General features: G+C 39.0%; 1 protein-coding gene across 2 annotated transcripts in view; it reads left to right on the top strand.

Annotated features, from left to right (window-relative positions):
- Nucleotides 1-25,270, top strand: part of MUTYH (mutY DNA glycosylase) — a 372,894-nt gene that overhangs the window by 298,269 nt on the left and 49,355 nt on the right. For both annotated transcript variants that reach the window (XM_044085888.1, XM_044085887.1), the window contains exons 13-14: nucleotides 1,125-1,270; nucleotides 15,643-15,810. In XM_044085888.1, coding sequence (XP_043941823.1) covers nucleotides 1,125-1,270; nucleotides 15,643-15,810 — 314 coding nt within the window. The remainder of the gene's footprint in view (nucleotides 1-1,124; nucleotides 1,271-15,642; nucleotides 15,811-25,270) is intronic.

A 25,270-nucleotide genomic window follows, 5' to 3' on the forward strand; every position in this document is an offset into this window, starting at 1 on the left:
TGCTACCAGCATGGCTTCTTCCATTCCCCTGCTGTCTTTTCTTCCACGAGTATGCATCTTGTCCGTTTGTCCATACCTTTCATAATTTTACTCAAAATAAATGTGGTCTACTTTCTTATGTACTCATTTTAAAGATCAGGGCATGTAACTTAATAAAGTCTTCTGGCTAATCCACAGTCTGCATATAACTCTTTCACCAGCAAAACAAAGATTCTGAATATCCATTTGCTTTAATCTCATTTACTGAATGTTTTCCTGCTTTGGCTTGCACTTTCCTGGTGGTATTTGTTATCCATTGACTAGTCCCATCACACCCTTGCAGCCCATTTTACCCTGTACTTTAATTGCCTTTCTTGGTACAGGTTACATTTCTTGCTAAAACCTCCTTTCATTGATCTTCACCTCTTGTACCTCTATCTGCAGTTATGCCTTTTCCACTGATGGCAACTGTTCTTGCCCTTCTGCTGTCTTTACTGTCTTCCAGTTTAACTTTCCAATGTTCAACCTTCCTATGTTTAGGCCTCCACTGAAGACCACTGCTGTCTTCCCCTCTGACTGAGAATCATGTAGAAGTACAGTCACTGTACCTGTTGGCTGTTCCAGCCTTAGATCATCTGCCACACCAACTTCTATTCAGAATAACTCCAGAATTGTTCTGATGGTTGTGAAGTTCCTTTCATTTTGTACTTGCTTCACTACCCTTGAACCTGCATTTAAGGTGGTGGTTTCTTTCTTGAGATTTCAGATCCTTCTCATCAGTGAAAGCATATGAAAGCACCCCTCCATTGTTATAAGTGTTCTCTATACCCTCTTTTTCATTTTTACCATCAGAATTAATCCCACTCCAAGTACCCTGCTGCTCTGTATATTACCATTAACTTCCATATTGGCTTATTATGCTCTCTTCCTTTCTGTTTCACCCCAGAAAAGTCTCTGTCTTGTCTAATTTCAGCAAATGTCTCATTCCTTGCTTTGGATGAAGTTAGTAAAATGACAGCAGCAAGAAAGTTTAAATAAATGTTTTTAATTACTAATGTCAAGGATGGATTTGAAATCTGAATGCTGAGTTAAACACTTGCACATATCTCTTGACAGCTGTAACTTGCAACAGCTTTTCTTTGCAGGACTTCTGGCTGGAATGTGGGAGTTTCCAAGCATTCTACTGGAGATGGAGATTTCCAAGACGAAACAAATAACTCTGCTTTCAGAGCGTTTGGGGGAACTAAGCAGAATGGTGGTACCTAAGCACAGTCTTCAGCACTTAGGAGAGGTGGGTTAAGGAGAGCATTTACCATGGACTTTTGGTTTTGTAACTGCAGCATTTCTTTGTTTCTCCTGACCATTTACACTATGTAATGTGGCAGCAGCACTATTTATAACTGTTGCAGGCTGCTCTGTTAAATCAAGTTTGCCTGTTTGACTAGTTGTATTGACCTTGATTGTGAACCAGAGTGGCTAAACTTTGTGAAGAAGGAAATTAATTACTTTGGCCAGCCTTCATTTTAGGGAGAAGGAGACCACTATCACTACAGCAACACCGATTATTAGGAACTAGAGGACATGTAGTGGGCGATGTTGTACCTGGAATGTGGCACTCCCAATTCATGATGGATGCATGCTCAGAAAAAGCCTGAGTCTACCAATCCCCATCTTGGTGATGGGATTTCTGAAAACTAGATAGATAGTACAAAGAAGCTGGCCCAGCACTTTAGACAATCTGAGGTGCAGGCTGAGTAACATCTTGGGAATGGAGAAGTGACACACAGGGCTAGGTTAAAGTAAATACCCCTAGACCACACAACATGACAGGGTCACTTATTGCTTGCCCCATTTCTTTTTCTTTTTTTTAGTTCCCTTTCTGTTTCATTTTTTCCAGCTTACCCATTGCCCCTATCCATCAGTGGGTCTACCAACCTTTCCTAAAGCACCTGAACAATCACAGTTGTAAGACTGGAATGGGTATGGAACCTATGGTCATCCAAATGGATCATGTCATTGACTTTTTCTTCTGGACATTTTCTTTCATTTATGACCTACCCCTTGATTACCTCCCTGTGTTGTGTTTGGATGTACGTCCAAGGGCTTCTTTCCTTTGTGGGCCAAGCTTCCCCACAGGGAACACCTAGATGAATGCTCTCCCTCCCTCCTGGGATAGGCATGCTTATCCCTCCCTGCCAGCAGTTCAGATGTTCAAGACTCTAATCAAACCTGGGTTGCCTGGGTCATACTTAGGGCTTTATCCCAGTAATTATGGTGCTCATTATTACTTGTCCATTTTGAGGAAGTGAGTGAGTCAGTTAGGGTAATCTAGGCTATTGAGGGACCGGATGCAAAAAAGACCATTAAAAGAATATGTACTCGTGCAGGCATGCATTTATTTTGTTACTTTGTCTTGTATATCTTACAGTTATTTTGTCTTATTCTCTTAACGTTGCTGTTTTATAAAGAAGCTATTTTAGGATACCTACACTGAAATTACCAGTACCAGGAGCTTGTCAACTATAAATGTTGGTAACATAAAAGGAGCAAGGTTTGAATGCTGATGATTAAGAACTCGAGAATTAGGCTGGGTATGATTTGCTTGACAGAAATGTGGACCACTGATAGGAGGGGATATTGCATAGTATTATCGTGGTATAAGGTATACAGAAAAAGCAGAGTAGGCAAGAATGGAGGAGGAGTAGCAGTATACCCAAGGGAAGGACTGGAGGAATAGTGGGAGGAGTTGAGGAACTGGGACAAGGAGTAAACAAGAAGAAACAGATCTAGAGGAAAGGGGAGAATGGAAACAGTAGAAAGCTTTTTACCAATTTATTTGTTTTGTTGACTCTGTTTTCCAATAGAGTTTGAGTCCCATTTTCAGTGAAGCCTATGGAGAAAAGTACCAACTACAGTAATGGTCCTATCTGGTGGTTTAACAAAGTAAAAACTAGTGCAATAAAATTGTACAAGGGCTGATTACAGAAGGCAGTGTTTGTATGTACATATGCAATGTTTAAATAAAGCAGTGTTGGGTAATTAGTGTTTAAATAAAAATTAGTTTGTGAAAAAAACGTAATCAAGGATGCATACAGTGTATTTACATATGTGCATTTATGTGTGTACACGTCTTTTTGGTATACTTTAGCACACAAGGTTAGGGATGTTCATTTGTGGCAACTTCATAGGAACTAACTGAAATCTCTGCTTGTCTTATTTATAGCAGTTACATTGGGCAGCATTTATAAAGAATGTAAGTTGCAGTTATTTGGTGATACTTGTTGGGATTGTGTTCTAAAATGGCTAACTGCATTTCTGATCACTGCATCATCATTCGAGTGTTGGCTTCTTTTGATTTACATAAGTGTGATGTTTGCTGTTCTAAGGTTTCTGGGTGGGTGCTAAGATTCAGCCGTTTTCTGGGCAACTTAAGTTTTTATACAAGGCAGAAAGTCTTATACATTGCTCAGCAGATAAGAGTTACATTTTTTTCTTGAAGGAGGGCCAGTTTTCTGAAGTAAGAAGGGTGCAGTGATGTGGTTTTGTAGCTGGACCTTGATTAAATCATATATATCTAGCTGTTCTTTTTTTTTTTTTTTGAATAGTTATTCCAATTTGTTTCAAGTCTGGTGGGTATTGCTGTATCTGAGATAACTGCAGTAAAATAATCTAGAGCGGATTACTGAGGAAGCAAGTTGAGTAGAAGCAATTGGAATCAGATAATATTGTAATCTGTACAGAATACCAAGCTTGACATTGCATTTCTTTGATTTGAGATTCTAGTGGGAGTGTGTCGTTAGTTAAGCATCTTGGGCATTTATCAGCATTAGTGAAAAGGAGATGGTCACCTTTGGTAGTTCTAATTGCATGTTTGGGAGCATTTTTGGACTTGACTATCGAAGAACAGAATGGAATTTATTTTATTTGCATGAAGAATTAGACAATATTGTTCGAGTCACATTTCTGAAGTGTGCAAGCCTTTCTGAAGTTTTTATTTTTAGCAGTATTCATTTTTTGCAGAGTGTAATAGAGATGTGTCATCTCCATACTGCATAATGTACAAATTTCCTGACTGGTTGGGTGTATTGTTTACTTGTATGCTGGATAATGGTAGCCCATAAATTGGATCTTGGGGTACTCCTTTATTTGCTATTAATGGAATATTAATATATTCCTTATTCCATCTAACTGTGAATTACCTTTTGTTAACTAGTTCTGAAAGCATTTCAGAAGCCTAGAGCAGTTAGTCTGTGAAGAAGACAACCAAAGAAATGAAGTGATGTATGGCTAAGAAACAAAATCTCAGAAAAAATCTTGGTACCCCTGGAATCTGGCAAAGTAATCTATAGAGTCATTTTTTCCCAATAAACTTTTGTGCCTTACTCAAGTGTAGGTATGTAGTATTAATCTCAAGTGGGTAGTGAAATATGTACACAACCTAGAATGAAAATAATAAATAGTAATATTCAAGTTGAGTTTTCTTGCCTCTCAAATAAAAGCTTCTTCAGACCTAGAACAAACCAGTCATTTATACTGTTATATGCGTTTGATAGCTTGAGGAATAGGCAAGCTACAGCTTCTTCATTGTGTAACTTTTCTTTAATGCCATAAGTAAAAGTCAGGAACATAGAATTAATTAAATATACTAACTTGCATAATCTAGTCTTTTCACTTCTCTCAGCATCTGCCATTCTCAAACTTCTCTCCTTGCTTGAATAATGCATTACACTTTCCTCGGTCTTCGGTTCTTCTTTACTGTCAGACAGAACATCCAAGGAGATCCTAGGCTCGAGCATTTTTGCATATATTTCATTTTTCTTTCTAATGATAGTTACTATCTTGAAATAAAACTTAACTTGTGTAGAATTGTACAGTATTAAAGTATTTGTAGTGACAATTTTTTTCCATCCAGGCTAGAGTTTCAATGCTATTTTACTTATCTTATACCTGCCTAAGCCAGCTGTGACTTAGGCCTTTCAGGGTTATTTTAGTGATAATTGGGATTATTGGCTATTTTATTTTTTGCTCTTCATCAGTAGTTATGGAGTGACAAGAAATGACTAAGGTTTCAGGTTTCATAAAATGCTGTATATGATTGCAAGATCCACCCCCACCCCCACCCCCCACACATGCACGCAACCTTTTTGTTGTGTGCCCAGGAGTAGAACACTTTGAGACTTTTTATGGTATTTGTAAAAACTCTGAAAATAGGACTCTTCAGTAGAGAAGAAACAAACTTATTCTAAAAGGGATTCTTCCAACTGAGGAAAAAAAGGTGAAATGCAGACTTGAGGAAATGAAGATGCAGAAAGACAGGCAGGCTTTCTCCTTCCACCAGGGTAGTCAGAAGGGATCCTTCCTTGTAAAAAGCAGTACAGCCCATTAGTGCAGGAGCACAGCCATTGTCTAATAGGGTATCCCAGTCAGAGATTGTTATAGACCATGCTGCAGGGAGAATACTGTGTAGCTTCTCCTCAGAGTGGGAACTTTCCAGGTGTGTAGAGTTGAGACCTTCCTCCTTCTCCATACCTGTAAGGTCATCTAGGTCTCTGCAAAGTCAGTCAACAGAATGGTAAAGGCCTTGGTGAAAACTCAAATGGAGATGCATGTCCCCTCTTCTCCTTCCATTTCCGTGGTGGCTAGAGAAGGTCCAGTCCCAAAGGGCTCTCCAGTCCCAAAGGGCTCTGTCTCCACTTCATGTGTTTCAGAGATGGCTATATGCCTGGAGTCTTCAACTTTGGCATCAGTGAAACTTTCTCACATTGGCACAACACCCCCACTGGAATGTTTGACCTTGAAACTGACCCTATCAATGCAGAGGCCCATGAAGCCCCATGACATGGATGTTAATGGTCTGACATAGACATCTGCTTCACCCTATTGGCACCATTGTCAACTTTGGCATTGTTTATGCCTTCATACTGAAACCTGCCTTATCTCAGCTGTCATCAGTACCTAGATTCAGAGCCCCTGACTCGACATCAATATCTTGGGCATCGATGTTGGCAAGCGAGACAGTAATTATGGTGCCAGCAGTTTTGGCTCAAGTAATTGAGACACAGGGAATGATGCCAGTGCTACTCCACAGGAAGAGACCCCTCTCAGTTTGAGACCTTGGATTATGTATCATCATCACAAGAAGACACAAAAGCAACAAGTTGCTTGAAAGAGTCCACTCAGAATGTCCTCATAAAGAGGGAATGTAAAGCAAGGAGAATAATCCTCCCATTATTCCCTTGTTAGATTCTACAGGAGGCTTTTCTCTCTATATTGCCTATGCCTTTGGGTGGTCTCAACCACTGATTGCATGATCAGTTTGGTTGTGCATGGGGCATGGCGAAAACCTGACATTTAAGAACCCTTCCTAAAGAAACCAGAGATGACTCTTTGGTCTTCTAAGGGCAGACAGGCCCGGAATGAGGCTCCTCTTGCTATCTCCATTGTGATGGCCAGTGCCACAAAGTGAGAGCACTATGAGCAGAGCCCACCGATCCATAACTTGGATAAGGATTCATTGGCCATTGACTGTCTTGGCAAGCAGGTTAATACATCAGGTGCATTCACCAGTAGGGAGCTGAAGTACATGACTCACATAGTGTATTTTCAATGGGATCTACTCTCGAAGATCCTAGGCACATTGAAAAAGTTGCCTTATAGTGACCTGCATAGCAAGTATAACTCACATATGACTACATTGTCCAGTATGTCATTGCTGTCCATGAGCTCATTTGTAATTCGGTGGATGGAGCAGCAAGAACATCTGGGTCCAGCATGTCGGTAAGGAGAGATACCCTGCTGAAGCTATTTAACTTTGTGAAAAACATCAAACTGTCATTGACAAATGCCCCATATAGTGTCATACCACAAGAGAAAGAGAAACTACTCAACAGTGAGCAAGAGTGGAAGATGCATGTATAGCAGTCAAATTTCCCACTCATCAGTGGGCCTTCACTTGTTGCCAGAAGAGTGTGAAGAATATGTGGTTCTGAAAGGCCCAACAGCCAACCTTTGAGCAGTGTTTGGATAGTAATTCCCCAAGGCCATGGGAACTTCCCAAATGAATGCCACCTTAGAGGCAGTGGGGATCTACAGAACAGCGGATTCTGTCTTCCTCCCCAGGGTAACTTAACACAGAATCCCTGGAAAATTTCCGACTCTTCCTGATTGGAGGCAACTGGGGATCACACTTCTCAGAACATAGCAGACCACCATAAAGTAGAGTTGGATAAAGGAACTAATATCCAAAAGCTGCATTGCTGTTCCATTTATGTCTCCCCCAGACCTTTCTTCCTTCCTTCCTAATCCCAGGCATCTCACCTTGTCAGAAGGAGTTGACCAATCAAGAGGTAGAAAACATGTTAGATGAAAGAGTCATCCAACAGGTTCCTTCAGACTGTGAAAATGGGTCTATATTAGAACATCAAAGTTTTAAAACTTTGAATGTTCTAATATCGACCCTAAAACAGCGAACGCTGGAAATAGCGAAGCTGCAGAACACCACATTTTTTCCTAGGGAAATAGTTCAGTTGGTCGTTTCTGTGGCTTCAGTATTTTCAGCACTGTGGTGGAAAGTTACTGGTTGGGTTCAGGTAAGTGTGCGATTGTGCAGACGTTAGGGTTAGGGTGGGGTAGGTGAGTTAGGGTTAGGGCATGGGTCAAGTGAGTGTGTGATAGTGATGGACCTTAGGGTTAAAGTTTGGGTTAAGGTAAGTGGATAGATAGTAGTGTATGTACAGTTTAGTGTAGGGTAGATGTAGGATTTTAAGTGTATGTGTGTGGATTGCTGTTTTTTTGGTGTGCTTGTGTTTTGTGTGTGTGTTTCTCAGAACAGCAAATTTTTTCCCAGGAAAAAAATTTGCTGTTCCGGGTGTTCGAGATTTTAAGCTTTCCCTTAAAAGGGTTCGATGAATTAGCATTCACTTTTCTAAGCGTTCTAATTTAATGTAGACCCGAGAAAATTGGGCTTATTCATTGTTCTTTTTGATCACCAAAAGACAAAGGATCTCTGAACCATTTTGGATTTAAGCAGCTCAACTCTACATGCACACAAAAGTAAGTTGCAGAAGTCACTACAGTCAATCCTTCTGTGCCTTCTGAAAGTAGACTGTGTTGTTTGGCTCACCAGGATACTTTTGCCAAGACATCCAGGTGGTTCTTGCACTTTAGGGTGGGAGCCAATCACCACTAGTTCAGAGCCTTTCCATTTGGCCTCACCACAGCCTCCAGGTTTTTCACCAAATACATGGCAGCAATAGCAGCTGACTTAAAAGTACATGGAATTAAGGTATTCCCTACTTGTATGACTAGCTTCTAGCTGCCTACATAAGGAAATCAGTGGTTCACACAAAAAACTACTTACTACAGCTATTCCTGTCCTTAGGAATTCTGGTGAAGACTGCAAAATCTGAGTTGGAGCCATATCAAGGTACAAGTATTCATAAACTGCAAACTGGACTCATTAACTAGAACATTATGTTTCAGTTCAAACAGGATATCCTTTCGTACCAGCAGTACAACGTCTTTTGACACATTTCATACTGACAGCTGCAGTTATTATGTTAGTTTCCTTTGTGAGGTTTCACATCAGAGTCCTACAGTGAGCATTATGGGCTTAGTGGTCTCTGATGTCAGACCCTCTGCTTTGACCAGTTTTCTGTGCTAAGCATGGCACACAGACCTTCTCTGGTGGGTTCAACAGTACAGCATAGTGAAGAGCTGTTACTTTGCCTCCCCCCTCTCCATGGTCACGGACACCACAGCTGCATAATTCCAGGGCTGGGGAGGCATTGCTTAAGGCAGATAGTCCAAAAGACTTGGGCACAGCAGGTGGATGTTTTATACATAAGAGTCCTCCTGGAGGGTCTATACTAGATAATCGAACTTTCAAAAGTACGACTGTCATATGGTCAACACCATATGATCAAACGTTTAAAAGTTTGAATATCTAATAAAAAAAATAAACTACACAAATAACCTACCTGAACGTTTTAAGCAGGGGGGGCAAGCCTCCCTGCACCCCCCTGCTCTTTAAATATACCAACTCTGAGATTGCACTACATTGCAGAAAAGAGAAATCTTCCCATTCCGCGCTGTACAGAGATCTCTGTTAAAATGTTCGAACATTCAAAAATTCGATCATATGGTGTAGACCATACAACACTGAAACTTTTGAAAGTTCGATTATCTAATATAGACCCCTCCTGGAGATGAATGTGGTCCTTCCATCACTGTGGGTTCCACAGGACTACCTCACCAAGGGGGCAATTGCTGTCCATTCTGACAGTATGTCAGTTGTGTGGTATATTAAGTGAGTTAAGCCTACCTTTGTATTGGGAGTTTATGTGGTTATGACAGTTGGCAATGAACTCAAATTGTCTTCTGACAGCAGCACCCATTTTAGTACAGGTCATCTGTGTAGTTCACAGGCTTAGAAGATGTCTGCTGATGCTACATGAGGGGGAACCTCAGTCTGACATTGGCTCAGTTAATCTTTTGCCATCAGGCAGAACACTGCTGTGATCTAGTTGCTTCCTTGACAAGCTCCAAGTGCAACAACTTCTTTTCCATAATCCTTCAACATTGACAGACATCACTGGCTTCTGGGATTATTGTATACATTTTCTCCCGTCCAAATAATATTGAAGTGTCTGAAGAAAATCAGAATATGCAGGGCCAGGGTCATCTTCATAATCACATTCTGATCCTGGCAAGTATTGTTTCCTCTAATATGATCTCACTTAATAAAGAAACCTCTACTTTCAGATCATTAATCGGGTCTCTTGTCGCAACCATCCAGCAAGCCTCACTAAGATCTTCATTCAGTTAACTGCATGATTTCTCTACCTGCCTGTGGTGGGTCAGATCCTAATAGCAACCCAAAAACTCACTACTGGTAAAGTTTACAAGGGGAAATAGACAAAATTCTCCATCTTGACTACTCGGTAAGGTGAAATCACTTTTACAGTCGTTATTTCTACCATTCTTAACTACTCGGTAAGGTGAAATCACTTTTACAGTCGTTATTTCTACTATTGTACAGTTTTTGGTGAACATTTTTGGTAATGGATCTAATTCCTCAGTGTTGAAAGCACTAGCAGCTATTTCTAATTTTCATCATGGATTTATCATATCTGCAGTATAAATGAAGGCTTGTAAGACTTTTTCTGTGGAGCGAATTTCTGTTGAGACCACTTTTTAGAGAGCCTTTTTCACAGTGGCATCTAAATTTTTTTAGAAAAGCTAACATTTCCTTCCTTTCAGACAGATAACAGAGTAGAAAACTAAAATATGTATCATGGAAAATTCTCTTCTTAGTGGCAGTTAAATTATCTAGGAGGGTTTCTGAGGTGTTAAGTCTGTTTGTGCCATTTTCTGTATTTTTTCATAAAGACAGGATCTGTACAAGAACTAACCCAATCTTTATGCCCTAAGTGGCTTCTTATCTACACATAAGTCAATCTGTTAATCTCCCAGTGTTCTTCCTAGAGTTTTCCAACAGAGATGAGTACAAACTATGTTGTCTAGATGTACATAAGCAGTTAAAATTCCACATTCACTGGACCAAAGATCACAGGAAGGCTGACCAATTCTTTATCACCATTGCTATCTGACTGCATTTCATTCTGCTAACAGTAACACTGTACCAGGCAAACCAAAACTTCATTCTATGATAGCTGTATCGTCTGTGGCTTTTTTCAGTAAATTAATTGTAGAAGATATGTTTTCTGTGACCCAGGTATAGTTTTGCAAGACACTATAACTTGGATGGGATCTCTAGAGCTAGACACCCGCCTCCTGAATATTCTGTCATTAATCCACCCAAGACTAGTAGCTGGGAACTCTGTCCTGCCATTTCAGTGGATGGACTTGGATCAAGCAAAGCACAAAAGTTATATAATTATCATGACATTAGATCTTTGTGATTTATATCTATCCACTTCAATGTTTCCTCCTACCTCTCCCCTCCTTATTCTTAACATAACATTCCTCTTTGCAGAGATGTAGTCAACTATTAGTGGCCTTCAGGGGGTGTTGGTCCTCATTAACCCAGGTTTTTGTGTTAGTGGTAGATATGTATGCAGGTATTACTGAATGGTGCAACCTAGTGGGCAAGCTTGATCTGAGGAGAGAGCAAGAAAGAGAGAGAAAGAATTGTGATGTATTATGGGAGTAAAGTGAGAAGTCTAAGTTTGGGAAAACTATAGACAGAGTTATTGGGGAAGACAGAAATGTCTTTAGAAGGAATAGCTAGAGAGTGGGATAAAATGAAAATGTAGTGTAAAAACAGGGTAGAATAAAATAGAATGAGATATGGTTAAGAAGTAATAGGGATTATTTAGAGGGGCTGACAAGGGTTAAAGTACTGCAGAATAAGGAGAATCTCACAGACCAAGAGGAAGAACAGCAGAGCTAAAGAGAAAATAAGAGAGTATTTAGATAATATGCATGAGTTTAGAAAGATTGCTGTTATTTTTGGTAACAATTCCAGGGCACAAAAACGTTTAGCACAGTGACGCAGGCAACAGAAAGTAGAAAGTGACGCTGAACTTTGGTAGCCTATGACAAGAAAAATAATCAGAGCTCTTAAGGGGTATTGGTGATGTTTTGGAAGTTTTATGAAAGTATGTAAAAAGCAGGGAATGTGGAAACCAAGAAAGCACAAATGGAAATATTTGTGGTAGACTAAATTATGCCAAGATTAGAGGAAGATGAGGCTCATGAACTACTAGCTAAGATAGGAGAAGATGAGGTAAAAATAGTGATGCATAATAAATCTTCTGGGAAGTCTCCAGGAACAGATGGTAATCCTGTAGAAGTTGGGAAGAAAGTGATAAAGATCTGGAAGATTTTTTACCAGTATTTTAAAAGGAAGGGAAGCATCAACATCTTGGAAGAAATCTGTAGTAGCTGCATTACCTAAGAATGATTAAGACCCCTTCATACAGACCCATTTCAGTATTAATCAATGTTTATAGGTGTTTGTCTGTACTAGCTAAAATAATGACAAAGGTGTTGCCAAAACTGGTAGATATGGATCACTGTGGTTTTGTGGAGGTGAGGCACATTTGACAACATTAATAGAACAGTGCCTATCCAGAGTGAAGCGGAATGTAAGAAAATACCACTGTTGGTGGTGGATTTTGATGCAGAGAAAGCATTCCACAGATTAAGCTTGGATTTTATGAGCAGGGCAATGGAAGCAGTTGCATTCCTTGATACAAATGTAAAGTTAATTAGGAGGATACATGAAGATTGCAGGCAATGATTAAAGTGAGAGGAATGCACTCCATTAAGCTGAGCATGAACAGAGGAACCAGGTAGAGGTGTCCTGCTTTCCCATTGTTATTTGCTGTATGTTTAGAGCCATTGGCAAAGAAAATAAGGAACTCAGAAATCCAAGGACATAGTTGGCATGATGATCAAAAAAAGTTAGCTTTATTTGCAGATGAAATTATTTTTTTTTTGACAAATCCAGAAAAGGACATATCAGTGTTGTGGAATATTTTGAGACAGTTTCAAGTCTTTTCAGGATATAATATGAATGAAGACAAAAGAAAGTCTATTCCCTTAAATTATGCACTCACTCACAACTTGGTTCAGCAACACCCATATTTGTTGAGACATGCTGTGGTTTGCATTGTCACCTCACAGCAAGAGGTTCTCCAGTTTGATTCATGGCTGGGGTGCCTTCTGTGTGGAATCTGCTTGTCCTCCCTGCAGTTGCATGGGTTTCTTCCAGGTGCTCCGGTTTCCTTCCACATTCCAAAGACATGCAGTAGGTGGATTGCACACTCTAAATTCCCGTAGGTGCAAGTGTGTGTGCGAGTGAGTGGTACAGATGAACTGCTGCTGCAAGGCTAGTCACCCGGTGGTGTAAACCTTGGCTCGAGATGATTGTCACTGTTGAAGTGACACCCCAACTCCATGTGCAAAATGGGAAAAAGGGGTTGAGGATGGATGGATAAGATAGGATATTTAGGAGTGTGGATTAAAAAGGTTTCTTTTTTGGCAGCTAAGGATATGTGGGAGGAGACTAAACAAATGCTAAATCAAAAACTGAGAAATGGAAGCTCTTGTTTATGGATATGAATAGTAAGATACAAGCAGTGAAAAATGTTTTTAGTCCCTTTTGTTTTGTATAGAGGCCAGGCATGTTTTTATCAACCAGAGGAAAAGTTGTAGATAATACAGTTAAAAGAAATTTATCTGGGAGAGAGAGGGCAAGAGTGAAGTGGGATAAATTGATTACCTAAATAGGACAAGGTGGTTTGGGATTACCTGATTTGAAGGGATATTGTAGAGCTATACAGTTAAGGCTCATATACGAAGTACAAGGAGAAAGTTAGAATTCAAAGTGGAAAGGGATGATGATGAAGCTGGGGGGAGGGGGGTTCAAGAATTGAGACAGTAGGATTTTAGATGCAGATCCTTAGGGAGAATAATAAGCACTGTAAAGAATATTGTATTCATAAAGTTGCAGAAAATATTCTAAGAATGAAGTCACCACATGAATGGAGAAAGGAGATTTTGCCAATAGGGATGACTGCAAGTAGAGGTACAGAAAATAAACGAGAGGGTTGGAATTTAATGGTGAAAACTGGCAAAGAAACCTAGGTACTGGGAGCAAATGATTAGAGAGTGAAAGGTAATGGAGTCGGATGTGTGCAAGAAGAAATTTGGACTGCGGGTAAGGCCCTGCCTTCACTGTCAGAGATTGATATCAGAATATAGGCAAAGAGAGAGGGATAAGGGGAGTCCTAAGTGAAAGGCCTGCTCTGGTAATGTTTTTAATTGACTCTAGAACAAAAGCCACTGTTATAAAAGGGATAATTACTAAGGTGTATAAATATTGCATGATAACTGTAAGAATCAGAGAAGATTAGGAAAGATTGATAAGACAGACTGGTAAAGCAAGTGGATGACATATGTATAGCTCCAAAGTATGCAACAATGTCTAGAAGGTTTAGGATTTTTGCTTCAAAGTGTCTGCATAGTTATTTTTATAACCCATAATTGTTTATCAGTGATCCCAAATTTTTACAAGCAACCATTTTAGAGAAGGTTTTTATTAAATTAGTTGATGACACTTTAATAAAACAAAACTGTTGTTTAAAGAATCATTTTTTATTTTAAAATATAATACTCTTGCTCCTTATGGATTGAATTTAGAAGTTAATTGGAAATATCTAATTTAACTGCCATATTGGTTGATTGTTTTATTGGTATCTGTATTGTATCTGTATTTAAGGGGAAGTTTGTTTGTATGTAATTTATTTCTTGAAGACTGTGATAGCCGAGGCATTAAGGCTTGGTTAATAAATTTTGTGTAACTGTTGCCAGTGGTCTTTTCATTTTTTGGATTTAACTTCGGATGTGTGGCTGTTGTTGTAAGATTGATAAGACAGACTGGAAAAGCAAGTGGATGAAATATGAATGCTTCCAACGTATGCAACAATGTCTAGAAGGTTTAGGATTTTTGCTTTGAAGTGTCTGCATAGTTATTTTTATACCCCATAATTGTTTATCTATGGTAAGTCTTCTAATTTCAATATTATTGACTGGTGTCAGAGCAGTGTGGGTTTGTGTGATCCAGCTGCTTTATCTAATAATCTGGCTGGAGATTTCACTGTAAGGGGCAACATTAAAATACTTGAAAAGAATGTCCAGTGAGACAATTCTTTTTTAAACACGTGTATTTCTCAAAACCAAATAAAAATTCAGTCAGGTATACTGGAACCAATAAAGGCAACTTCAATTAAAATAGCAAATGTCATACAAGTCAATAAACATACTGCAGTACTCCACCGACGATAAAAGTTCTTTAGTACCGAATAAGATTAAGCGTTTTCATTCCTCAATAGGGAACTTCATCAGAATACACCATTACTCAAATCAAACATTTAAATACACCATGACCATATCCAATTGGTTACATCATTAGAAAATACAAATATCCATTGGTCCTAGAAATAATTTATATCAAATAACTATGCTAACTAATACACAGTAAAAATCTACTGACACTAGTAAAAATAATAATAAGAAAGTATTTATATATTATAAAAATGTGGATACTAAAACTTTATATATAATGTATATGTACAAAAGCATATGTGTTTTTTAAATGTGAATGTATTTGATAAACACTGACACTGTCTCTCAATGGATGAGTGAATTTAGCATGTGATCGAGACTTTTGTATTTAATTGACTCTCTTTAAAAGTGTTCAGTTCTCATGAAGTCAAGCTGTTAATGGAGTTAGATGAAAGTGCTTAATTGTTTTTAAACAATAAAAAGAGGTGTGCAGAGTTCTGTTAATTCCTTTCCATGCTGCAGTTTGCATTGGGTATTAATTTTTCTGTTTTATAAGTTGTTTGATTGCCCAGCTGCTCTTTTTCATTTTGTTTTACTTTTATACCTTAAGTAGACTTCAAAGATTTTTTTTTGCATCAGGTAGATAGCAAATGTTGGACAACTATAATGTTTTTCAGGATCCTAAGTTTAGTACTTCAGTGCTGTGCTAACACCAAAGGAAGCATGGCAACCCTGAGTGTTGGACCTCAGATTGTTAAGATGAGTTGTGTGAGATGGCCCAAAAGGATGTTCCTCACTGCAGGGGAGACCCTTGATGAAAAATCTAATTCTGTCTGAACTTTGTTACAGGTTGTCCACATCTTCTCCCATATTCATCAGACGTACCTAGTATACCATGCATTTTTAGATGAAGGTGAAGTTGCTAACATAAAGGAAGAACAAGAGAAGGTGCCAGCATCTCGATGGATGTCAGACAGGGAATTCAGTGATGCTGCTGTTTCTACTGCCATGAAGAAAGTGAGTAATATCTAGCTTGCTTGACAGTGTTTGGAGGAGTGTGTCAAAAATATTTGATAGCTGAGTACTGTTCCTTAGTAAACTCAACTTCATTGTTGAAAGTTTTGTCTTCCTTTATCTTCCCCAATGATTAAAGAAAATATGCACAAAGTGGAGTTGCACTTGTCTTTTTTTCCAAACACATTTATTAATTTTACATATCAAACAGTGTTATTGGCACACATACAGTTAGAAATGTACACACAGTTATAAAAATGTGAACAAGCCATCACATAGATTTTTCTTCTTCATGTATTATGCAGGTATATTTTTTCATAACAGTTCTTATTTAATTTAATATTACCTGTATTGCTCTAGTCCTATCTTCCCTGAAATTTCTCTCATAATCCTGAATATTTTCTATAGGTATTGTTCCCACAGATTCCATTAATTTATATATAGTTTGCTCCTTCCATTTTCAAACGACCCATCTCTAATTCTTTTATATTCTTTATAAGATTCAGTAATTCTGTTGTGGTTGGTTTAGCCATTGAATTCTGTTTTCTAGTAATAGCTTTTTATGACAGCCAACATCCATAAACGTAGTAGGGTTTTATTCTGTTTAGGCAATTCAGTTTCTATATCCCAGCTGAAAAGAATAATTTCCTAAGTAGTTGTAATTTGGTCCCCAACATTTCTGGCAATGTAGTCTGTGGGGAATTTTTAAACTAGTTGCATTCCCAAAAAGCACATTCCCAAATATCCCCTCTCTTTCTCCTTCGACCTCTAACAATTGCTGTCTACCTGTGGAAAATTTTTCTGAAGTCAACTTGGGGTTTAAAAATACCTATGCAAACACCTCCATGCAAAATCTTAAACTTTTCTGGAATATGCTACATCTTTTTGCTCTACATATAGCTTGCCATTTTTCCTTTTTATATTGCTTTTCCATTCTCTTTTCAAACCTCTTTTTTGTGAATTATTTTATATGCCCAACTAATTATCCATTTTTTTTACCCACAGCTTCTGTTCTACACTCAGATGTAAAGTCATCCAGAGCTGTTCATTTATTTAACACTTCCCCTATACCTTTTTTTTTTCCTGCACTCTGTTGTCAGTCCCTGGTAGGGAAGGCAGTCGTCAACACACAGTCCAAACTTCTGTTTGGCCCCACCCCACTCTGACTTTTCTCACCCTAGGTGTTAACCTTGGTTTCTTTGCTGATTTTCTCCAGTAAATTCCAGCTCCCTCTTGCCTTTTTTCTAAGCCCCTACTTGGATTCATCCTTTTTTGGTTAAATCTCCTTTCTCCGTTTTTGAGTTGGCTTAATTCTTAAATATGCTCCTAATAAGCTGTATGTTTGTTATTGTTCCTATTAAGGGCCTGTGTCCAAAATCCTACTCTCTCCTTATTTTATGAAGGCTACTCCTGTTTCAACTTCATTTTTTCCAGTTTGATTTGTAGTCTTCTGCTTGTGTTATGTATATGAGCCGTAACTGTGTAGCTTTAACATATCCCTTGTAATCTGGTAATCCTAAACCATCTTGCTTTGTGGAGAGGAACAACCTATCCCACTGAACTCTTGCCCTCTTTCCCTCCCAAATAAATTTCTTCACATCTTTATTAATTATTCTAAACAGCTTCTCTTCTGGTTGATATAAATTAGCCTGACCTGTATATAGTATTAAAGGAACTGGAAACATTTTCACTGTTTGTACCTTACTATACATATCCATAGTCAAGAGCTTCCATGTTCTCAATGTTTACATTATTTTTTGGTTAGAATCTCCTCACATATCCTTAACTAACATAACAGAATCCTTTTTTTCGAGACACCTAAATACTTCATCTTATGTCACCATAAGTGTGGTCACTGCTGAACTAATTCATGTGCAGTAACGTATCTTATAAGAATTGCACCTGTGTTGATCTCATACGTCAGCCCCATGAAGGTGAACTTGGATTAAGTTTGTCAGTTGTGGGATGTAGGATCTGAATGGCCTAGACCTTGTTTGTTTGTATCTTTCGGCTTTTCCCGGTTAGGGGTCGCCACAGCGGAACTCCGGTCCGCTAATGATTGGCAGTAGATTTTTGAGTTGCCAGCCCGACGCCCAACCTTCAATGAAGGCAAGCCCATTCACGCATGTCTCCATGCAGAAGACGCTCCAGCTGAGAGTCGAACCGGACAGTTGCTAAGTTTAATTCTGGTAGCCGCAAAAAAAAATCAATTACTAGAAAATGGAAATCAAAATCTAAAAAATCTATACCTGAACTAGTGAATATTGTAATAGAGGTAAAGAACAGGTAGTGGGATCGTCAGAAAAGGGTGGGAGTAAATTGCATAGAAAAAAATGGAAACTGTGGCAAAAATGCATGTTTTTGAGGAGGAATGAGGTTTATGAGAACACAGGACTTGAATAATTTCTGTAATGCTGCTTAGAATATATGATACATAACATATAAGTAATGTATAATATTTGTAAATCTGAACTTGTTAACACGGTTTGTTTACATTTATATAAATGTAAGTTTGCTTATGTCATAAATGATAATTCAGTGTTGTTGTTTGTCTTTTTGGCTTTTCCCGGTTAGGAGTCACCACAGCGGAACTCTGGTCCGCTAATGATTGGCAGTAGATTTTTGAGTTGCCAGCCCAACGCCCAACCTTCAGTGAAGGCACGCCCATTCACGCATGTCTTTCGGAGGCCACTTGACTGAGGGGAGGACATGCAGACTCCACACAGAAGGCACTCCAGCCGAGAATCGAACAGGAAAACCTCTTGCTGTGAGGCAACAATGCTACCACTGTACCACCATGGCTACAAATGATTATTCAATAAAAATGTTTAAAAAGAGTTTGTCAGATGTGGAAGTCGCATCTCTGTGGTGACTAGCCAGCTGTTAAGAGATTATATGCATATGTTGTAACCACTTAGCATTAACTTTTGTGACACCGACCTTCAGAAGCTGAAACAGAAAAGCAGAATTTCTACTGGAAAATAGGTTCTGTGTATGCTTTGTTGCATTTCTGTTTCAGTACCTCATTTGTCTTCTCACTGGACACACATTCACAGTGTGCAGCCATGTCACCTACCTTGGTGCACTTATTCATAACTGGCCTACTTGTGGTTTTGGATAAGAGGAGGTGAAACTTGGCAGCCATGTCTCCATTCTTAGCTGGAGCCCTCCTATCTGCTAGAAATTTGCTTTCTTGCATTCCTTGATTTCGTCAGTGGAACCACAGAGTTCAGTTTTGATGTGTCACTGAGATACTGTCAGATTTTGTATTCTGAATTTTTTTATAACTGGCCAATCATCCTTACTACTGGAATCTACCAATAACATTAGTTGTGGTGTTGCTTTGTGTTCATCTTTATTTTGTTTTATTTATCTGAACTGTCAGTTAAAGGGGTGAATCATCCACAGACTCTCTTCAGATATGACTTTGGTGCACATGCAATACAGAAATAGTTGGAATAAAACAATTAAATATGCACAGTTGTACAGAAAACATATTACAGCGAGTGATGGATTAAGTATGCCTTGGGACTTTGGCAGTTTTCAAACCATGGACACCCCCAAACACTTTTTAAGACCATACATAAATGTACATTTTCTATTGGATTCACTTTCCTGATTTCTTTTGAATTTATACTTGTATATGCTTATAATTATATTTATTATTTAATAATTTGTTTTAAATTTATAAGTCTTGAATATTTTTCCACCAAGAACTGAAAAAAATGATAATCAATAATAAAATTACCAATTTCAGAATATTCCAGCCATAAAAGACCACTCAAACTGCTGTCATCATCCGACAATGTCCCTACTCAATGACAGCAACTGCAACTGTGTGTGTACTTCATGTCTGATTGTGATAAAAATTGGCAATACAAAATATTCCAAATTGCTTTATGCAAGTGTACATCAATCCTGCAAAGCTGGACTAATGACTTTTTCTTTTTAACTTGATGATGACAGCAGGGTTGGTCATTTTTATACACATACCTAGGCATTATAGCCACATTATTGACTGTATGCATCTTAGATGTCTGATTATAGGAAAATGATCATAATAAATATTATTATTAATGGCTCCAGTAACATATTTCAGTTTTGTTTCTCACAAATACACAGTAGTCACAGTCAAACATTCTTACAATACCGATGTATAGCTGTTTGTATTTTGTATTGCAGTTAAAGCGTGAGCTTAATTTACCATTGAATATGTATGACATTTCCTGCTCTGATGCATACTAGTCCTGCAAAGCTAGATTCGTGACTCTTTAAAACAGGCATAGGAGAAAGTTACTTTCATCTACACCCTTCACTCCAACCAAGCAATTATGTAATTAACCAAATACACCTCTGTCATTTGATTGTGATAAAACAATGGCCACAGTAATGTATTTCAAGTTTGTGTCAAGCAAACACACAGTAGCCACAGTAAAATAGTCCAACTTACTTCACCCAAATGTAAATAGGTGTTGCATGGCCAGATTAAGGACTGTTTAAAATGAGCAGATGACAAGAGAGCAAGTTACTTTCCTCTACAGACACCTCACTCCACCCATCGGTTATGGCCACTTTATTAACTAAATACACCCCCTCCAATAATTTGTGGTAAGAATTCCTATGGTAAATTTATTTCAACTTTTTTACACACAAGCTTTAATCAGAGTAGTGTGTGCAGACATGTCTTAAAAATCATATTAGTCCTGCAAAGCCAGAATAATAGCCAAATACAACAGTCATTTTCATCTACAGACAGTCCTGTCCCTGGCAGTTAAAGCTACTTTGTTGTCTGTGCACATCTCAGATGGCCAACTGTAAGAAAACCAACCAAAAACAATGGATGGTCAGACAGACACTGTGTGTTTTAAGTCGGTTTACACAAGCATGCAGGTGCTTACCAGCCAGCCCACACAACAATGTATTCTCCATCTGCAAAGCTGTCAGCTGCCAATATCTGATTGCCTGCCAGTATTAAAAAAAAAGTCGCCTAACATTGCTGGTTCTGCAGCTCTTGTGACTACCATTGCCATCACTTTACTTTTTAATATTTGTGAAGTTTCTGCTGTGGCAGAGAGCAGAAACATGCAAATTGTGTATCTGTCTATCTTTATTTATTTTATGTAAAGAATTGCATAAGTTCTTTACTTAAAAAAGTAAATAAATAAAACAGCCAGGGTGTCCCTATTCAAAGTAGCTGCTGTGGCACCCTTTCCTCTGTTGGCCATAGGCTTCCTTGGAGCTGTGGTTCCTGAGTGGCTGCCCAAATCACCCCTATTGTAATCCAACAGTGACCACAGCCTACCAGTACTTACAGTCACATAGTAATTTAAAGTGAATTAAGACATACAGTCAGTCAGACACTAACAGGCTGAGTAATTACTGCATAGCTGTTTGTATTCTGCATTGCAATGAAAGTATGAACTTCATTTACCATTGAATGTACATGACATTTCCTCATCTGATCTTACTGGAAAGTTGCTTCAGATTGAAGTGCACAAGGAAGAAAGTATTATAATTACTAGATCTTACAACTTCAAGAAGATATTAATAGTAATCTGTGGAAAAGAGGAAATAGGCAGTGGCCCATGTTATGAAGCTTAATGTTATGTATTCTGAAGGGGACTGTGATCAGTGTTAAGAATTTTGAAGGTAAATGTTTCAAGTATAAAGTGGCCATTGTCTGTGCTATAAAGCCAGATTGCTCTTTCAGTGGAAATACCCAGGCTGTGCTTGCAAAGGGTCCACTGAGATCCGTGTACTACCAAAAAACAAATATACATGTATATATATGGATCCCTATCAGATTACTGAACGTCTAGAAATTTGAAATTCATATGGCCAAGACCAAATGATTGAATTTTCAGAAGTTCATACATTAGAAAAAATAAATAAAAAATAAAATCTTTGTTTTTTTTTAACGTTTTTGCATGGGGGCCCCCACACACCCTAGTGATTAAATGTACCAACTCCGATTGCACTACAGTGAGGAAAAGGGTAAATTTCCTGATCTGTGCTGTATAGTGATCTCCATTGAAAACATTCAAACTTCCGAAAATTCGTTCATATGCTCTCCCCCCTATGAATTTCGAATTGCTGGATTAAAAGAACACCATGCTCTACATTGGTTGATAGAAGACTATGAAATGGTTCTGTTTATAATGCAAGACAGTTTGATGAATATGTTTTATGCAAGCTGGTCCACATGGTATAGAAAAATGAAGGAGGAAAGTAACTGTATTTCAGGATATTTAAAGTAGAATGCACTATTCAGTATTGCATTACCCCAGTCAGGGCTGACAAATATTAGTCACCACATTTTGGTTGTATTGAAGTTTAATGTGAGGTATGTGGAATGGAACTACTTATTAGGTTAAAATCAGCTTAAAGGTCAAGTCTCTTTTGCTGGGAAGAGAACTCCTTGTTAATGGCTGTTAGATAATCAGTACATAGATTAGTAGTGATCTCCCAGGCATGTTTAAGGTAAGATGACTGCTGAAGTTAAAGAGTAGCACTAAGCTGTGTATTGATCCCTAAGATCTCCAGCCATGATGTCTGAACAGGTGGATAGGAAGTAAAGGTGCATTTCTCAAGCTAATCTGTAGCAATGCACACAGTCCAGTGGCTAGCTCAAGTTTTGAAGTAAAGCCCTTGTCCTCCTTACTAACAGGCTCAGTCAGTGTGACTGGCTAACAGGGTGCTGTGCCCTAACCTGCAGCCTTGTTTGTTGGAAAGAGCAGACCATATTTATGTATGCAGTCTGTTGGCTGATCAGAAATGCATCTATCTTTTTATATCTTTGATGTGTAAAAGAAATTTTGAAAAAAAAATGTAAAGAAAGAGTGAGTCAGGGAACTTGGATATAGAGATAAGCATAATACTTTTAGAGTAGAGGTAGTTGTTTAGAGGAAAGGGAAAAGTTAATAACTGAGGGTACAACAAAGGCTTTTTAGTCATTGTGAGGAACTTAAGAAGTAGTGAGTTAGCACCTGTGGTACCACTTTGGGGAGAATCTTTAAAGGCCTTATAACATGTTTAGCAGTAATTATTTGTACATTTGTAGTGCAGGAATCATCGTCCAGTAGTAGGTGCATTACAGGAGAGGGAGAGAGGTTAGAAGAAAGGGTTCATGTGACAGGAGTAAACTGTAACTCTTATGGCTTCTAGATTTTGCATAGAGCAGTCTTGGAATAGTAGTAAATAAGAGTTAGAAAATTTGTCTCTCTCTAACAGGTGTTGACCTTTACACTCTACATCTGAATGTTCTGTAAGTTTGGCATGTACTGTTCTGCTAAAGTCAGTTTGCTCAGTGTGTCTTCCATTTTACAGTCATCCCAAAGTCTGGGATATTCAGATCTGAGTCAAGAAGTGTCAGAGGTTTTCATATAAAACATACAATTTCTCTGCATCTCATTTGTTTCTTTTCAGCTATATCACAGCCACTTGTAGGAGCCCACCTTTGCACATTAGTTACTTGGTGACAGTGTCCTGAATATTCCGTTGTAAGTTTTTGTTTTTTTATCTGACCTGTGCATGCCAGCCATCAAGCTTACCTCTCTCCCATTGCCATCATGTTCAATCACGTCCCCATTTGACATGATGGGAGCTGATTGTGGGAATGAGAAGCTATCATTCTTGCAGTCATTAAGAATTTTCTCATTATCTCTTTCCCCTCCTCTGATAGCTGATGTGTCTGCTTGTGGATGCAAGGGCTGCTTATGCGTGTGCATGTGGTTATTGTATAGTCATTACCAGTGCAAGATGCCTATATCATATGACCCTAAGGAAAGCAATTCCGCAATCTGAATCCTAAAATTCTCCCCTGAATGGCCAGGGATTCAGCATTCTGGTTCTTTTTGCAGGTTTGTGCTTTTAGAGTACCAGGCAGAAGATGACATTTGTACCTTTGCACTGATCATAATAAAAATTGATCGTGCATTGCTTTGTAAGGTTGCACATCTAGATACTGTAAACATCTCCAGGCATCACAGAATGAGGGTACTTTTAAATACATGCATACAAATATTTCAAGCAATGTAAAAATAAATAAATAAAAATATGGCATGTACATGTCACATACTGCCAACATACTGGCTGACAGATTCAGTGCCAACTTTACCCCTCTCTCCCCTCCTAAAGGACCAATCACAATACCGGAAGAATGCCAGGCACCCAGCATTACTGCAGCACAGGTTAAAGCTGCATTGTCCAAGGCCAAGAATACAGCTTCCATGGGAACCAAACAGTATCCCTGGATGTGTTCTACATGAACTACAAAGTGAACTGTCACCACATCTGTGTGCCCTGTTCAGTCACAGCCTCACCTTAGGCTTTGTCCCTACTGAGTGGTGCACTGCTACAGTCATCACTCTCCATAAAGGGGGAGCGACTACAGACCCTAGGAATTATCGCCCCATTAGGCTGACGAGTCTGATATGTAAGGCTATGGAGCACATCATCATGGACCTAATTAACAAAGATATAGGGAATCTCCAAACTCTAGATCCCACACAGCTTGGTTTTGTGAAAGGTAGATCATGGTTGCTCAACCAGGTTGACTTCTTTGAGTTGGTCACCAGAGCTGTGGATGAGGGCAAGGCAGTTCATACAGCCTACCTTGATCTGGCCAAGGCCTTTGATACCATTCCCCACTCAGGATTTATTGATAAACTCACCAAACTAGGCATCAACCTCTGTATCACTATGTGGGTTGCAAATTGGCTCACAGATAGAACCCACAGTGTGAAAGTAGTGGACTCCAAGTCAGACTGTTGACCAGTCACAAGTGGAGTCCCACAGGTATCGGTCCTGGGTCCTCTCCTGTTTGGTATCTACTTCTCAGAAGTCCAGGCCAACACAACGAGACTCTGGCTGACCAAGTTCTCAGACGACTGCAAGCTGGGAGGCATTATTAACTCCCCAAGTGATGTAGACATCCTACAGAAAGGCCTCACTGGGACCAATGACTGGTGTCGAAACCATGGCCTTAAGCATAATGCCAAAAAATGTGTCATCGTCCCCTTTGGGAAAAACTCAGGTCCCACTAATTACCACATCAATGGGAGCCCAATGAACACTGAAGGCATTATAAGAGATCTGGGGACACAGGTTGACAGCAACCTCTCCTTTGACCACCACATTACCACTGTGGTCAGAAAGGCCTTCTATGTGGCACATCTCATTACCAAGGGTTTTGCATCCAGGAAGAAAGAGGTCATCATCTCTCGCTAGTCTTCCCTCATTAGGCCAGTCATCGAGTATAATGCCCCATTTAGCATGTACCTCACAAGACACATGCAACAGCTGGAAAGGCCACAAAAGTACCTCACGAAGAGGATCCTAGGCCTTAAACATGGACAGACTCAAAAAGCTCCAGCTATTCTCTGTCTCATATTGTCTACTAAGAGGCGATCTCTGCTTGATTTACAAAGCCATATCTGACCCAGCTCTATTAGAAATGCTACAT

The sequence above is a fragment of the Protopterus annectens genome, chromosome 10.part0, assembly GCF_019279795.1.
Source record: "Protopterus annectens isolate FY-2018-M chromosome 10.part0, PAN1.0, whole genome shotgun sequence".
Taxonomy (NCBI): domain Eukaryota; kingdom Metazoa; phylum Chordata; order Ceratodontiformes; family Protopteridae; genus Protopterus; species Protopterus annectens.